The 16,798-nt window shown below is 40.9% G+C and overlaps 1 protein-coding gene and 1 long non-coding RNA gene across 16 annotated transcripts in view; one reads left to right on the top strand and one right to left on the bottom strand.

Moving 5' to 3' along the window:
• LOC105094371 (uncharacterized) overlaps positions 1-11,218 on the top strand; it is a 40,546-nt gene extending 29,328 nt beyond the window's left edge. For 7 of the 11 annotated variants that reach the window (XR_004142514.2, XR_010384814.1, XR_010384813.1 and 4 more), the window contains 4 exons: positions 444-4,760; positions 8,774-8,855; positions 10,734-10,850; positions 10,993-11,216. This is a non-coding gene — a long non-coding RNA (uncharacterized LOC105094371). Of the gene's footprint in view, positions 1-443; positions 4,761-8,773; positions 8,856-10,733; positions 10,851-10,992 lie in introns of all 11 variants that reach the window. The other 4 variants (XR_004142510.2, XR_010384811.1, XR_004142513.2 and 1 more) reach the window with 4 other exon arrangements.
• ADAMTS9 (ADAM metallopeptidase with thrombospondin type 1 motif 9) overlaps positions 1-16,798 on the bottom strand; it is a 164,128-nt gene that overhangs the window by 73,026 nt on the left and 74,304 nt on the right. For all 5 annotated transcript variants that reach the window (XM_064496342.1, XM_031470683.2, XM_031470686.2 and 2 more), the window contains exons 23-28: positions 14,552-14,671; positions 11,780-11,884; positions 11,480-11,647; positions 9,396-9,665; positions 4,610-4,771; positions 2,192-2,368 (exon numbers count right to left, since the gene is read on the bottom strand). In XM_064496342.1, the coding sequence (XP_064352412.1) occupies positions 2,192-2,368; positions 4,610-4,771; positions 9,396-9,665; positions 11,480-11,647; positions 11,780-11,884; positions 14,552-14,671 (1,002 nt within the window). The remainder of the gene's footprint in view (positions 1-2,191; positions 2,369-4,609; positions 4,772-9,395; positions 9,666-11,479; positions 11,648-11,779; positions 11,885-14,551; positions 14,672-16,798) is intronic.

The following is a 16,798-nucleotide window of genomic DNA, read 5'->3' as shown; positions in this document are numbered from 1 at the left end:
ACAATGATCAAGCACCATGGAAGTGGCTTTATGGCTATTAACACAATTCACTGAGGTATGCTTCAATTTAGAATTACTAAGACAGTTCCAAAGCATCCAAAAAAAAAAAAAAAATCAACATAAAAGTAAAATCCAAACCCTACAGTAAGAATCTCAAAGGATGCCCTTGCACGTGTACTTTAAGTAATATATTACAAATGTATCTATTTAAATAAAATGCTTTTGATTCAGTTTAAAAAAAAATCACAGTGAAAAGCCTTGTAGAAGTGGTCTTGCTCCCAGGCTGCAGAGGCATTTAAATATATATTCAAATAATGATCACTTTACCAAGGAGGCATTAAAATCATACAGGCAGCAAAAATATTTTTAAAATCCATGTATTTGCTTCTGTGCACTACAGAGCATTTACAATCTCTCCCTCTCTTTTTCTGTGTGTGTTTCAGAAAACTATGAGCCGGACCGAGAACAACTACCAATAAGAAAAACTGAAAGTCTTCAGTTACATTAATTAGCAGAACATATTTTACAATTTAAGCATTTAAGCTCTTAAAATATCTGTGGGAGAGGGTGGTGATTCTGTGTAAAAAAAAGAAATTAAGCTGTGTTTAGAAACTTTTCAAGAAGGAATGCTTTGGAAACTAATACATATTATATAGTATGTGTTACATATTATATACAACATATAATATATAATATGATATGATTATGTCATACACACACACCCTCTGAGGGGTAGGAGATGTTTTTTGGTCAATATTAAAGAAACACAACTTTTTAGAGAGCAACTGGACTCTCTGATATGTAACGCCAGTGTGGTGTTGGTGTTGGCTGAATGATCAGGGTGAAGTATCATGGGAAAATTTCATGAAAAATAATATGGAGTAGGTGACTTTGGGAAGTTGGAATGTCAGAGATGGTCCTGACATGCTAAGATTATTTCTGATCTTTTTAAAAAAAAATATTCACTTTGGGAGAGTGCCAGGATTGCAGACAAAATACTCTAGGTGAACAATAAATACATCCGAAACGCCCTTGAATCAGATCCTTACAGCTCAGCTGAATAGTACCAGTGGAGATGCCACTCTATAAATTCTAGATTTCTACTTAACACAAAGCACAGTAGTTATACAGCTAGTGTTCAACCTGCAGACACCAAAACCTTTGACTCTTAGAAGCGTCAACAGGTATTGGCCGTGTCAGGTCAGTTAATCTGATTTTTAGTTTCAGGAATGGTTAAGACTTTTCCCCAGAACCCTCTGAAATAAAAAAGCCTTCTGGATATGACTTCATATAATATGAATTCGGTTTCAGTGCAATTTATGTATTTACAGGAATGTTTACTCTATTTACATCAAACAGCCCTAGCAGCTCCAAGCCAATGGCACGATTTAGCCAAAGTATTGTTTTGACACAGCCGATTCTTCTGTTTGCCAAGAGCTGCCCCACAAGTTCACATAATATTTACAAGTGGCAAACCTGTCTCACAATGTCAGCTAAAAGCTGATCGCAAAGAAGCCTGGGACCGAACTAAAATGGTCTCAAACAGGCTTTGTGTCTTGATAGGAGAGAGAGAACATTTCAGATGCCTTGAAAGGGCATCAGGTCACTGAGTCCACGGTTGGTCTTTTGAATTATCCAAATGACTTCAGTCGATTTTGTGGGCATAGCTCTTGTAGTGATTGTGTTGAGAACTGTACCCGAGTCACACAGAGAGGCAAAGTATAGTCACTGAAGAAAAAAACTGCTTTGGCCTCAATAAGCAGGTATCTTCCTGCCAAAGTCAAAACTACCAGCTTAGAAGAGGAAAGAATACTTGCTTTTGAGTTGTCTGCTTAAATCACTTTGGAGCTCAATAATTATACAATTCAGTATCTTAAACACACACACACACACACACACACACACACACACACATATATAGCCTAGTTCTAGGAAAGGATGCTACTTCTTGGCGTTGGCACCAGGCCTATATGAGGTACATGTATTCGGTAAAGTCACTTTGGCAATATGACAAGAAAAATTAATTCTGCTGTAGGTCAATAGGAAGCAAACAGACTGTTTACAGCACAGTTTCAGGGATGCCCTTGCCAGTAGGATAATTATTGATCTCAGAGGATTGCCCCAGAATACCTTGGAATCGGGCATGCTAGTTAGATCATGTCGTTAGCAAACAGAAAAGTTAGGGCCGTACCGAACTCCAAGGGCCAGTGCTCCATGCGGCATCTTGAGGACAAGCGTGTGTGTTACACTGCTCCCGGTCTGGAGGCTTATCAAGAATTTCACAGCTCAGATCTGGAAACCGTTCCCCGTTGGGCCGTTGACAGACCACCAGTCTCGTTCGCAAGCCTCTACCACACAGCTTAGTACACTGCAAGAAGGAAAAGGAGGGCTGGTGTTATTTTGTCTGAACAGCTGGTGGTAAATTTTCTTTTCCCATCGGAAAAATGTCTTAGCCAAACTCTCTTACGGTATCAGGCAAGAGAAGTCCGCAGGCAGAATGAATTACCAAAAGTAATACGTACAGCAGACTGGAGCCCTCTGCCTTCATGGCCGGTACTGTTTACTGAGCATTTCCCTCTTCACCTATACTAAGGGCTTTTAGATATATTAACTCAGCAAGAGGAGAGGGTAATTATGAGAGGGTAAGTATTCACTGCATTTTATATATGGGGCAACTGAGCTTAAGAGGGGTTAACTTGATCAAGGTCAATTCAACAGCAAATGTCAAGGATAAGATTACAGTCTTTTCATTGAGGTAGTCAAAACCACAAATCAAACAAACAAAAATCTCAAAACCACTCAGTACCAAATAAAGGAAATAACGACTTAGCTGGTTTTATTTTCTGGCAACCTCTAAGAAGCTGTCACCAACCTCTGGCTGTTCTGTGACTCCAGTCTCCATAGACCTTTGTGACGTTAAAATATTTTACACTATCTCTGAATCTGAGGACAACGCTGGTTTTCCCTGAGGATGAGTAAACAGTGCAGTGGGAACGCTGGATAAGGTTCTGACTGCTGGCCAGGCCCACACTTCTGAGGCAGGAACAAGCTGTATTTCTTGGACAGCACTGCTGTGCTCACATCCAGGAACACTGACAGTTTCCCTGCTGTGTCAAGGCCAGATCGCCCACAGAATTTGGAAGGATCTGGTCCGTGCTGACAGCAAGCATCCCAGCAAATGCGTGTACTCTCCTGGTCCCCATCCAATTACAGAAGCTTAAGCACAGGCCTTACAGGACAGATCTTTACGAGGAGTTTTGGGAAACTCACAATACACAAGTCTCAAAACCTGACTTTCCCTTCCGGCCTTCCAAGCAAAGCCCCCCTAGAATGACGTATTATCAAAGAAAGTCAACAAAACTTTCCGTTATGACTGCTTATGACTACTGCATTACGTGTATGAAACCATGAAGTGTGGACGTGCGATTCTGGTTAGCCAGGAGTGTGGTGGACTAACACACCTCCATCTCATTTGTTCCCCCACCTGCCTTGGCACGAAGGTCTCCAAGATGTTAGTCCTCATGCTTGATTTTATACATTTTACAGTCAAGACAGAACAACTCAACTAACTTTACATTTGTGCCCTCTCTGTGAATTTAAGACTAGAGAAATATATTCTTTGTTAATTAAACACAATCAATAAGCATCTAAGTCTTACGCATGATAATGGCTCAAAACCCCATTTAATAATAATAGTTGGGGGGACGGTATAGCTCAGTGGTAGAGCGCGTGGTTAGCATGCACGAGGTCCTGGGTTCATTTCCCGGTATCTCTATTAAATAACTAAATAAACCTAATTACACCCCCCCATAATAACAGTAATGCTAACGACTGTCATTATTAGAATAGCAGCTAACTCTGATTGAAGGCTGTGCGCTAGGTTTTGACATGCACTATCTTGTATAACACACATGAATACTGTTAAGTAGTGCCATTATTACTCCCATTTACAGACGAGAATACAGAAATCTGGCGAAGTTATATTATTTGTCAAAGCCAGAAGGCTTATAAGAGCCAGGGCTGGGAGTGGGACCCAGTTTCGTTTTGCTCGAAATGCTTTCTTGCCTTTCACCCGTCATAACAGGCAGCTCTTAAAAGGTAACAGCTGAAGAATTTCATTTGCGACTATACAGCTAATTCTTCACTTCTACGATTAAAACACATCACCTTTGACAGGAGTAACAGCTCCTATTTATTCTAGTTTCATTGGGGATTTGAAATTTTGGGAAACATGATGCCATGGGAATAAGGGTGCATCACAAACTCCTCAGAACTAGGAAGAGGATGGCAAAATTTCCATTGACTGATTTAACACATATTTTCAATCACTTTAAAAGCGTCCATGTTTTAGTCAACAGAGGTTAACAACTTAAACTAGCATTCATCTGTATTCTTCCCTAATTTTTCTCTCCAGTGTATTCAAGGTGTCTCTATTCGGTAATAAATGCACTTTTAAAAATAGTGCGGAATTAAGACAGGTCTCCTAGTTAATCCGAAATCGAGAAGGTTTGACGAGAACTAGTTCTTCCTTAAAATAAACTATGAACAATAACACTGTTTGGTGTCTGTTTTTCCCCAAAGGATGTAGAAGTGGACGGTTCGCTCTCACCTCTCCCCAGTTGCCATAAGCCCACTGAGGACAAGGGCCAGATTCACAGGCTCTCTGCTCATCGGGTTTTATTCTCTCCACGCAGTCATTGGCGGTGTATCCGTTTTCATCCTGACACACAACCACACGCCGCTGGGACCCACCAGCACAGGTACTGGAACACTGAAGACAGCAGACATCAGTCAACAGGTTAACCCCCACCTCTATCTCGGGGACACAAAAAGCAACTGGTTGAAAGATCAGAGACAAAAGTGACAGAAACAGTTCTCAAGCCATCCACCATGGACAGAAAACAATCATGAGAACCTCCCTTCTGTGGGGATGCTTAATGCTCACGTCTTACAACCACCTGGCAGGCAGAAACGTGGCTTCCCCCTTGCACATGTTAGACCTCAGTAGGTGTTTAATCAATGCCTAATGAGTGATAACGTCTTGTGATTTCCAAAGCAGTCCTATCTATCCTCTGCCTCTTTGAGAGGTTCAGAGGTTTTGACTGATACCATAGTCCTCTGGGAAACTCTTTTTATTCCCCCAAAACTGCAAGTGCCTTTTTAGAATCAACATTTGACTTTCTTTTCAACACAGGGATCAAATTCCAGGCTTAAGGAATTGCCAGTTGTTGAAATTAAGCTTCCATATTAACTCTTTCAATTACCCGAGGAAAGCATCATAAGATGTCCCTTACGTATCATTTTCCTGGCAGGTAACGTTCTCTTCTCTCTTCACAAAAGCCTCTGCTTCAGGGGCTAATGGTAGCAAGATCTGTTTTCTTCCTTTCTTTTTATCCCCCGGTGAACTTACTTGAATTCCATATTGGCAAACCTCTTTTCAGCCTAGTGCTGTCTTTCATGGTTGTCACAGAATTTATGTTTGCCCTTCAGTTAACTTCCCAAACCAGCTTCTCATAGCTCTCTTATTTATTTACATCTTGAGTGTTTTTTTCTTCCCATAATCTCATCATCTTTTGAAATGTGTTTGCTAGTATCCTTCACTCTGACCCGTCACTTATAAAATCTGTTTGGCTATAAACAACCATCTAGTCCCTCAAGCCATTCTCACGAATTATCAAGTCAAACTGCCTTTGTAATAACCCTGTTTTGCGTCTTGGGTTCTGATGGCTACCTCGTGCTATCAAACCCCAGCTCGAACCAGTGTTATTTCAAAATAACCATAAACACTGCTTCTTGCTGGTTGGCTTCTTCTACACAAAGATGTGAATACATCTTTTTTTTTTTTTCCTTATTGCATGGGGCCTCAGTTCAATTTCCCTGCCTAGGCTGGTCAAACTATCAATGATTTTAAAATATATTGAGTTTCATTTTTAAATGCAGAATGGGAAAATAGATTAAAGAATTTTGTCAGAGAAAATACACAGGTAATTTCTGATTTACAAAAATCCTACCTTCTATTCTTTGAGGCTTCTGATACTTACTTTAAACTTGGAAATATTTGTTTTCTACTTTTAAACAGCTTAATAGGTAAGAAACACAGAGAACTATTATTTTAATCGGCTTTGTTTGAGGACCAGAATATAAAATGTTAGGAAGGAACTTCCCGATTATAAATAGATATGGAATGAATATTTTCTCCCTTGAGTTCTTTCCTTGATAATACATCCTTGTATTAATCCTTTATTATGTCACCTGTGTTATTGTGCCAATAAAAGCTCCTTTAGGGAGCATCAATGTCATAACTTGTATCTCTACTGGCTCCAGAGTGCTGATCCCAGGATTTACTGCCTGGTCGGATCAGCATTTCTGGAAGCAATCTCTCTAAACCACATGCTACCTTCCTTTCAATATGGCTAACTGGAGCAAGAAAGGATAACAGATCCCAGATCAACTAAGCCACCAGCTGCCCAGTGACCAATCAGGTGCTTCCTACTGAGACCCTGATCAGAGACAGCACTTAGCTGGGGGCCGAGCAATTGCACTGCCCGGTCGTGAATGTGCACTGCACAGTTCTGAACCAGGGCAGGTCTGGGTCTTTTACTTCCACACACAGGTGAAGTGTTGCACATCCTCTTTCTCCACATCCAATTTTGTCATCTGGTGATTAACAGAGATTCTTAGTTCCATTCTCATGTTGCAGAATTTCGCTCTGGACTCCTCTGGTTAACAGTTTTCCTGTCCTCTTTAGATAGATATATTTTCCTAGGTAAAAATTTCTTGGAACAAACCCTGACATCTATATTCCACAATGGACCAACCAAGAGAGAATGACCATTAGGGAAGCAAGAGGTGATGGGCATCTGTTTCTCTTACCTGCCTCATACACTTCCCCTTAACACCTGGCAGCCCAATTTTTCTTCAAGGAACCACTTCTCCGCCAATGGATGCCACCTTAGTGGGACGGTCTTTTAAGATACTCTGCACTTCCCTGGGAATCTGAATTCTGAGCAGAGCAACTCAAGGGTGGTTCAGAGTTGAAAAGGATTCATCAAGCCAGAAATGCCTTAAAGGAATTATCCTGTAGTTCCACTTAGATTAGGACTGCAAACTACAGCCTGGGGGCCAAATCTGGCCTGCCGGCTGCTTTTTATAAATACACTTTTATTGGAACACAATCATGTGCACTTGATTATATATTATCTATGCCTGTTTTTGTGCTAAGACAGCAGAGGTGGTTAGTTGTGATGGAGACTGTATGGTTCACAGAATGGAAAATATTTACTATCTGGCCCTTTGCAGAAAACATTTGCCAGCCCCTGAGCTAGATGCCTGAAGATGCTCTGGCCTCAGTCTCTACTGGGGCTAAATGAACAGTTTTGTTTGTTTGGCTTTCCCTTGAAAGAGTCAGTTTCTTTTCCTTTGCTTGCAACCAGAGACCCCCTAATTGGTAACACACGGAAAACCTCATGCAAGGTTCAAGTTTATGCAGAAATGTGCTGTAAAATGAGGTTCTGATGCCAGAATCCACTGAAAGCACTGGATTCTCATTCTCCAGCATTCATGACTCTGCTGCTTTTCCTGCTGTGGAGGGAAGGAAGAACCATGCATCCTGCCACGCAGAGATGCACACACACGCCACCCACTTCTGGGAGTAAGTCAGGCACATCAAGCTGGAGCTGAAAAATCACACTGTCCACCTTCAGCCTCACTTAATCTAGGGAAAAAAAATCCCCAAACAAAAAACAGGCACAATGAGGAGGAGAATGGTATTGCCCATTGCTGCAAAAAGGTTACCTAATCCTCCCTAATTGGGAACTCTGCCCAAGGGCAGAATCATTCAATCTTAAAGGAATGCATTATCCACAAATGTAGTCCCAAATAAGAATAGCTTTCAATGCATTTTTTTTTTTTAAATTCTAGTGCTATCGTTAGAATACAAACGTGTGAGTTGTGAATTTTTTCAACCGGAAAAATCATGGGACACTCACTCAGTGATGACCTCTCTTGATCACCCTTTAATTTCTCAGAACCCAAATCTCTTCTAACCCCGGCAAAGGAAGTCTTAAAGTGGGAGGCAAGGGAGGAGAATGAGGTGGTAAAGGTCCCGGGCAACTGAGCAGATGTTCTGCTTACAGCCAACAGGTGCAGTTTGTGGAAACACTCAGTGGCTATCAGCATTCACAGGAAAGTGAACCTAATTTATTGAAACATGACCACAGTGGGAAACTGACAGGTTCCTTCTAATGCTTTTCAGTCTAGAAATAATGAAACACAATTAGCAGTACTGGGAGGAAACTAATAGTAAACAATTAAAAAGAAGACCCCTGAGTTATTAATAAACAGCTAACTCCCTATACCCATCCAGGGCCCCTTACTACCGTTATTATCCCACTTTAGACATGTCCAGTATCCCACAATATAATTATTCTTTAGAAAATTATTTAGTGTAAACTTCTGAAAATTTTGAGAGTATATTTTCCTTTTGAATATTAAGTACTATTTAATCTAATCAATTACCTAATTAAATATTCTTTAATATAATTAATAATTGCATAATTTAATTAAATATTATTTAATTTAAATATTATTTAGTACTAGGGTCTTCCTAAGTTGAAGGACAAAGATAATGATAATAAAGATAAAGATAACTGTTGACATTTATTAAATTCTCATTCTGTGACAGGCAGAGGGTAAAACACTTTATTTGCATCATTACATTTAATTTTTACAATAACCTAGGAAAGCTGGAATTATTGTTCACTTTGTTTTACAGATGAGGAAACAGGCTCAGAGAGGAGAGGGGACCTGCTGAAGACCCCAAAATTTGCAAGAGCAAGTCCTGGGATCAAACAGAGGTATATGCCCTCAAAGCCTGTGTGGATAACCATGAAGTCATGGTGTTTCTCCTCTAAGCACAGATTTTGCCCAGACTAGCGTTCCTCTCCTCATCCAGGACAATGATCTACTATTACAAACTGCTTAGGAAGTGTGACACTTCAAGACTACATTCATCTGGAAAACAGCAAGAACGAAAATGACTTTCATTGAAAACTCCATTTCAGAAAAGTTCTTTTGCCCTTTTAATTTTCCTTCAGGTGAGAGCCATCTGCCACCTGCAGGATCAATCAGGGCCTCCTCAGTACCTTCCAGGAAGCCACCTGATCAAGTGACACCCCTTCCTCCACCCAGTTAAGGTAGCTTAGGGGTGGGAGCAGACCGTCTCGAGTGACACCTCTCCTGGGACTGCAGTTAACCCCAACAAATGAAAATGCACAACATCAATCCCTCCTGAGATAAAGATGCTCCAAAGGTGTTTCTGTTTTGTTTCCCTACAAGCCCAACATCAAGTGAAAGAGAAGAGAGCAAATTTGGGAAAGACGTCAGTGAATACTCACTGCTCCCCAGGGGCCGGTCCTCCACTGGTTTCCTCCGAGCACGTGGGTGCGGCTAGGGCTAACGCCCCTGAGGCGATAATCCTCGTTCTGGAAAGGGTGCTGAGCGAGGCTACTGTCTGGGGTCCGCTGAGGGCAAGGTGACATGGAACAGTCTTGCTCGGTTTCTGGGATATATTCGGGGTCGCACTCGCTTTGATCGATCACGTGGTCACTGTAGTTGACACAGACCACTTGCCGGGTCGCCCTACCTTGCCCACACGTCATGGAGCACTACATTGGATGTTCAGAAAGAGAAGGAGTGGGTCACGTGAAAGTGCGCTTTCTGTAGGTGACCCAGCACTCAGCCAGGTGCTCAGGCCAAAAACCTTGGTGTCATCCCTGTCTCCTCCCTTTCCTTCCCACCTGATGGCCGCTTCATGGAAAAACCCTGTTGGCTCAGTATTTGAAACAGATCCCCAGCAAGTCATGTGTCACCATCTATGTCATCACCTTTCTAGTCTATGCCATTACTGTCCCATGCCAGGACTTCTGCAGTGGCCTTTCAGCTGGGCTCCAGCTTGTAATCTTGACTCCTTCCTGCCTCCACCCAACCCAAGTCTGTAGTCCACATATCATGAACTGTGACTCATGCAAATGAATGTCAGACCATGTCATTCACCTACTGACTTCCCAATTCACTCTGAATAATGTCCAAAGTTCTTACCTTGACCTAGTAGGTCCTTGATGATGTGGCCACAGGCTACTTCCCTGACACATCTCAGATCACTTTCCACTCACTGCACTCCAGCCACACCGGCCTGACGGATGCTTTCTGAGCAGGCCAAGAGCATCCCCAGCTCAGGGTCTTGGCCCCTGCTCTCCCTTTTGCTGTACAACATGGATATCCAAGTGGCTACCTGCTTCACTCCATTCAAGTACTGCTCAGCGCAACGTGGGCCCTTTTCTGACCACCTTGTCTAAATGCACTTCTCTTCTTTCTCTCTGCCACTATTCTGCTTGACCTTTGTCCTTGTTCTTGTCAGCATCTAGTGCTATGTGATATACTTCTTTATCCACTCACTGACTGGAATCTCCACTGGAATGATCTCCATTCCAAAGGAAAGGTGAGGGCTTTAATAGTCGGTCGCTGCTTTTCTAACTAAACTTTTACAAATATCTGGTGAGTAGACAGATGGCTCTGATAGATGTATAAACGTATGTTTGGATGCTTAGGGCATGAGAGTGAGATTACAGACCACTTATTGAGTACCTTCTTTGTGCTAAGCATTTAACAGATATAATCTCAAATAATCCTAACAACAGTTTGTAAGGTAACTTATCTTTGTGGTCTCTTTTCAGAGGAGAAGAAAATGAGATTCAAGGACTTAAACCAGACTACTCAAGGTCATGCAGCCAGTTAATGTCAAGATCTGGATTTTTACATAGCTCTCTTTGAATCCATCTCTCACATTTCATGTATGTATTCTGGTATTTATTGAGATATTCATCTCCATTCTCTTCACCTATCCTAAGTTTTTTATTTCCTGGACTCTGGCATTTTTGCAAGGCAGAAAGCAGGAGCTACCTGAAGACAAAGGTTTTTCTTCTTTTATGAAAGTCCACAGATGGTGGCTGGTGTGCACAGGGGGCTGGGTCCCCAGCATCGCATGAGGATTCCCACTTCTCACTCCTGGCAGGGAAGCCAGAGGCGCTGGACTCCAAGGGACCACAGGATGCAGGAGGCACCCAAATTTAAGGTAAGAGGCCCTCTCCTTGCTCCCCGACTTCTCCCTACCACTGTGGTCCTCCACATGCCTATTACAATCTAATGGGACTGGACTCAATTAAGACTGGATTTTCCAATCAGCCCAATAGGATGTGGGCTTAAGTAGACTGTAAGTTGATTTACACACTTACTAAAAAATGTGCATTTCTGGCACATCTGGCTAAGATTCATACCAGCTGCACATACATGGAGAAGAGCTCCTCAGAGACTAAGTCCAATTCTAAAATAGTACCCACTGACTTTGGGGACCCACAACTAGCCATCCTCCTTAGGATCCCCCCTAAGTCCTCTCCCAATTCCAAAGAAATCACTTGCTTACAGGGCTCCAGTCCAGAGCCTTCCACTGCCCACAGGGCGTCACAGAGCATTCCTCCTTTGCCACGGGTCTAGGCAGGGTCGCACAGGCACTCTCGTCCGCCACAGAGCCATCCTCGTCCCGACAGCTGACATATCTCATCCGGGTACCTTTTCCACAAGTGGCTGAACACTAGGTGTTGGAGTAAAATAATGCAGAAATGTTATTTGAAACGGTCACTGGCTGGATAGAAACCTGCTTTCTATAGTCACGAACATCTGCCTCCCCTTCCACCCTCTCTGCTTCTTCCATTCTATTTCTTACTGGAGTCCAAGACCCAAATCGCCACTGGGTCCTTGGAGCATTGTGTGTGCTTCTCCTGGCTTCCGGGGCAGCTGGGGGAGGGTGACAAGATGGTAATTCACAGTCCTGGACATGAGACGGGAAGAAAAAGCCAAAGTTACCTTTCAGTCAACGTGCGCTTTAACGGTCATGGCGCACACAGATACAAAAACTAAGAATTCTAAGATCTCAGACTTCCGTATGATTTTGGGCAAGTCACATGACACCTCTCAGCTCCAACTGTAAATTCAACTATAAAATGGGATATAATCTGAGTCACTTTGTGGGTGCCTTAATACAGAGCAGGGATCTACATAATGATTTTAAAACCATATTTATTCACCTGCTTGTGTGAAAAAGATATTACATAAGATGGCACATAATTTAGGAAAGATCAGGATACCCTTTGAAAATTATTCGTTGTTAATTTGTTTTTAATTCTGAAGGCCAAGTTCTGTTCCTACATTTTGATTCATTTCCTAACCAGAATTTGTTAATCATGAACTTGCTTTCCGAGTTTACCCGAAGCTACCTCCAAAGGTCCTGAAGAAGGTCAAATCTGGATATAAGAGGTGTATTCAATTTCCCAATGTCTAGAATTTACATCACACCCCTCAGTCACTCAGAGATGGAATCCCTATGATGGACTGAGGTCACCCACATGTAGCTAATATTCCCAGATTTACAAATGAGAAAACGGAAGTACACATCTGCTCACAATCATTCCCAGCCTCAGTGGTTAGCAGATATTCTATGATTAAATACATATCCATTAAATGTCCAAGAGGTACCAGGCACAGGGCAAAGTGCTGGAGGCTCGTTGCTAAAGGCACTTTAGGGAGCTTATAAACTGTATGGGAAACCCTGTTATTTGGCTCCAGACCTTGCCTATTCCTCTGCCCGGGATCCAAAGGAAGGCACAGGGAACTTGTCACACAGTGAACAATTTATCCACATGACGCAGCTGCAGGAACTTCCCTACAGTCAGTCCATGGGTACCACAGAATAACTTAGAAAAGTATGTTTGAATCTCTAAGGGGGTCACACAATCCTCACATCCTGACTGTTGAGATGTTGTAGCTAACAGTTCCCAGGCATTTATCAGGCAGTGGTTCGGAAATATTTCAATAAAGTAATAAAAATAAGGATGACACAAGTCAAAGTGATGTTTGGTTCAGTGATCAGTGATGACAACATGACCAACACTGCCACAGTCACTGACTTTCTTGAGACTTCAGCCATCCAAAACACATGATGCAAAGCATCAGACTGAGGATGCTCGGAGGGGAAGTAGCACATTGGGGCCACAGAGTGTGCGTTCTGGGCATAGTCTGGCTTCAAGTCCGCTTCTGCAATTAACAAAGCTGACGGGCAAACCCAAGTCTTCTCTTTACATATGATGCCAAAATCAAGGTCCACATGGAATAATGTGCTCGTGAGTGATTATAAATCAGCTCTTTTAAGATGTGCATGGTAGTGGGTAGATATGTATATGCATACCTACACACACACGCATTACATGCACATGTATATTGGTAAGTGTATATATATATATGTTTAAGTTTTACTGTATACTATAAAGAATGTATAGCACACAACTTACAAATAACCATAAAATACACAATTCTTTATTTTAACCTACATATAGCCAATTGATTCTCACAGAATATTTTTGTTGATTTTTGCTGAAATCTTGAATCTGTGGCCAAACTATGGTTATAATTGCTGGACAAGCACAGGTTGGACATGAATGTTAGCTGATATTTTGTTGACATTTAAGAGTACAGTGAAAGAAACAATGAAGATATGTGTCAGAATTTCACTCACTCACCAATGACAGGAGTAATTTCTTTGCTGAACCAGATAATAATTTTCCAATATCAGAAAAAGTATTTCCTTATTTGTTTGTATTATTTACAACATAATGGCTGCAGACTCAAGACTTTTTTAAACTTTAGTCTGCATTACTAATATGTGTTCCATCATTTTGTAAAGTCTATATGATCAACACAAAAATAAATTAAACTCAGAATTAAAGCATTTTCTGATTTCTGTGGTGTAAATACTCTTACCGTGGCCAGTTTCAAGCTACCAACTTGGTATCAGCGAACACAGAGTTGGGAAGGGATGCATTATTGCTCACCATTATGTAATATTTCCACCATGTAAACACGGACAAATGGAAATAACCTCAAAAACACAGATAATAATAAATTCTAGGAAAAGAATTGGAAAGTGGTAAGCTTTAAGTATTTCTCAACTTAGTTTTTACTATCATCTATTTAATTATAGGTTTATATTTTCAATTTTTAATAATTTCTGTATGTAACAATCAGCTTACAAAATTCCTGAAAATTTACCAATCACCTCTTGCTACCCGGAACAAGCCAGCTCCAGCACACTGCTGCCCGACCACAGGACACTATTTGCAGAACCCTACTTACAGTGAAATCATTAGAAAAAAAAAATCTCAGTTCAAGAAAAAAAGCTCAAACAGTCCATCTTTGCCATCCAATAGGAATCAGAATTAAACCTATGTACATTTTAAGTAAGCAGAGAAGAACAAAACTGGCACATCAAAATATTTGATTCAGAATGTAACAAAGAAGCAAATACAGAACACTTCAGCTAATCAACTGTTTTCCCTACCTACATACATACCTCTAACAGTACTTCAGTTTTGACTGAACTGCTGGGAACTTTTGGCATCTTAGCACCTAAAGCCAACAACTGATTTAGACAAAGGAGATGTACCTGGGTATCAGTGGGTCTAGTTGCTGCATTGCAGTCATTGTCATCCACCACCGACATGTATGTCCCAATAATGCATTTCACTGCTCTCAGCTGGTATCCTTGTCCACAAGTGACACTGCACTGGGGGAAAGAAAGAAAAGAAAAAGTATATACAGTCTAGCAAATGTTCGCTTTCCCTTTCTTTACCCGTAACATTCTATAAGAGAACAAAATTTCTATCATAGTGGGCCAGAGAACTAGCACCCAAAGAAATGAGATAATAGTGGCCAGTTCTACTCTGTACAATTTGTGCTGATTATAGAAACATCACTTGGAATTATTTCTGCCTCCCACTGGAATTACATTTGGAGTAGTTCAATTACTTTTAACTATGAGCCCCTAGAAGGAGAGGAATGTGTTTCAATTTTTTACATCTTTCACACTGTTCCTAGCAGTGTTCTGTGGCTAAAATAGATACTTCATACTGTTCCGTGACCTATTTGACATCTGGAACAAATTCCTAACGAAACAGTCAGAGTTTGCATCGATAGTTCTATACAAGAATGGTGTTTGCAATATGACTTACAGAAGGCAAAGTATTAGAAACTGCCTAAATATGCAAGGACCAAAAGTCAAATAAATGTACCATGGCACACAGATCATAAAGAAAACAGTGTAGCCACTAAAGGTTAAAAAAAGCATCTAAAAACAGTAAGTAGAGGGAGTAACATCCTGGAAATGGCAGCTGGGGAAGCTCCAGCAGTCAATCCCTTCACGGAAGCAACCATTAAGCTGGCAAAAACTGGTAGAATCAGTCTTGTTTTGAACTCTGGAATCTAATCAAACACAGCAACTAAGTGAGTGCTTAATGAAGAAAGAAGCTGCCAAATCTCTGTAAGAAAGTGTTGTGACATTTTTGTTTACTCCTGTTTTTTGTTTCCTCCCCTTCCACATCACACATTCCTCTCAAATGCACGTGGAACCTTCTCCACTCTAGACCATATATTAGGCCACAAAACAAGTCTCATTGCATTTTAAAAGACTGAAATCCCAGAAAATATCTTCTCTGACCCCAACAGAGTGAAGCTAGAAAGCGGTAACAGGAGGAGAACGAAATATTCACAACTGTGTGCATGTGAAACAATAGTCTTAAACAACCAATTCAAAGAAAAAAATCACAAAGGACATCAGTAACTACTTTCAGATGAATGGAAACAAAAATAAAACAAAAAATTTTTTTAATAAATATAAAGATGCAGCAAAAGCAGTGCTCAGAGGGAAATTTATGTTTGTAAACACCTGTATTACTAATGAAGAAAGGTCTCAAATCAATAACCTAACTTTTCAACTTAAGGAACTAGAAAACTAAACTCAAATCTAACAGAAGGAAAAAAACTAATAAAGATGGGAATAGAAAAACAACAGGATCAACAAAACTAGAAGCTGGCTATTTAAAAAGGTAACAAAATTTTACAAACCTTTATCTACACTAAGAAAAAAGACAGAAGACGCAAATAAGTAGAATCAAAAAAGAAAGTGAGAGCAATGCTTCTGACCCCACAGCAATAAAAATGGATAATCAGAGTAAGGTGAGCAATTACATGCGAACATGTTAGACAATCTGGATGAAACGTACACATTTTCAAACACACACGAATTACCCAGAAACACACAAATCACAAAAACCTGACTCAGGAAGAAAGGAAATTTGAACAGATTTATAAGGAGTAAAGAGATAAGTCAGCAATTAAAGACCTCCTAACAAAAGTACAGCACCAGATGGCTTCACTGGTGAATTCTACCAAACATTTACAGAAGAATTAAGCACAATTCGCATAGCCAACAGGTACAAACAACCCAAATGTCCTTGGAGGGATGAATGGATAAACAAATTATGGTATATCCACAGATGGAATGCTAGGCAGCCATAAAAAGGAATGAAGTATGGGTATGTGCTGCAACATGGATGAACCTTAAAAACATGCTATGTGAAAAAAGCCGGAGACACAAAAGGTCCCATATGGTATGATTCCCTTTGTATGAAATACTTAGAATAAGTATTATGCAAATGTAGACAAAAAAGAGGCAAGGGTAAGTGGACAACTCCTGCTTGCTCAGTGTGATCAGACACGATCAACCATTCTGATTGAGGATGCTATGTAACGGGGAGGATTCAGAGGTGTGCCAGTGTCAGCAGCAGGCATTGCAAGGGTGCAGTGATAAAGCTGCTCTCCTTTACCACAAGCATGTTGGAAACGGAGACAAGCT

Source organism: Camelus dromedarius, chromosome 17, assembly GCF_036321535.1.
Source record: "Camelus dromedarius isolate mCamDro1 chromosome 17, mCamDro1.pat, whole genome shotgun sequence".
NCBI classification, from domain to species: Eukaryota; Metazoa; Chordata; class Mammalia; order Artiodactyla; family Camelidae; genus Camelus; species Camelus dromedarius.
The sequence above is the reverse complement of the archived record's forward strand: the minus strand, read 5'-3'. Positions and strand labels throughout refer to the sequence as shown.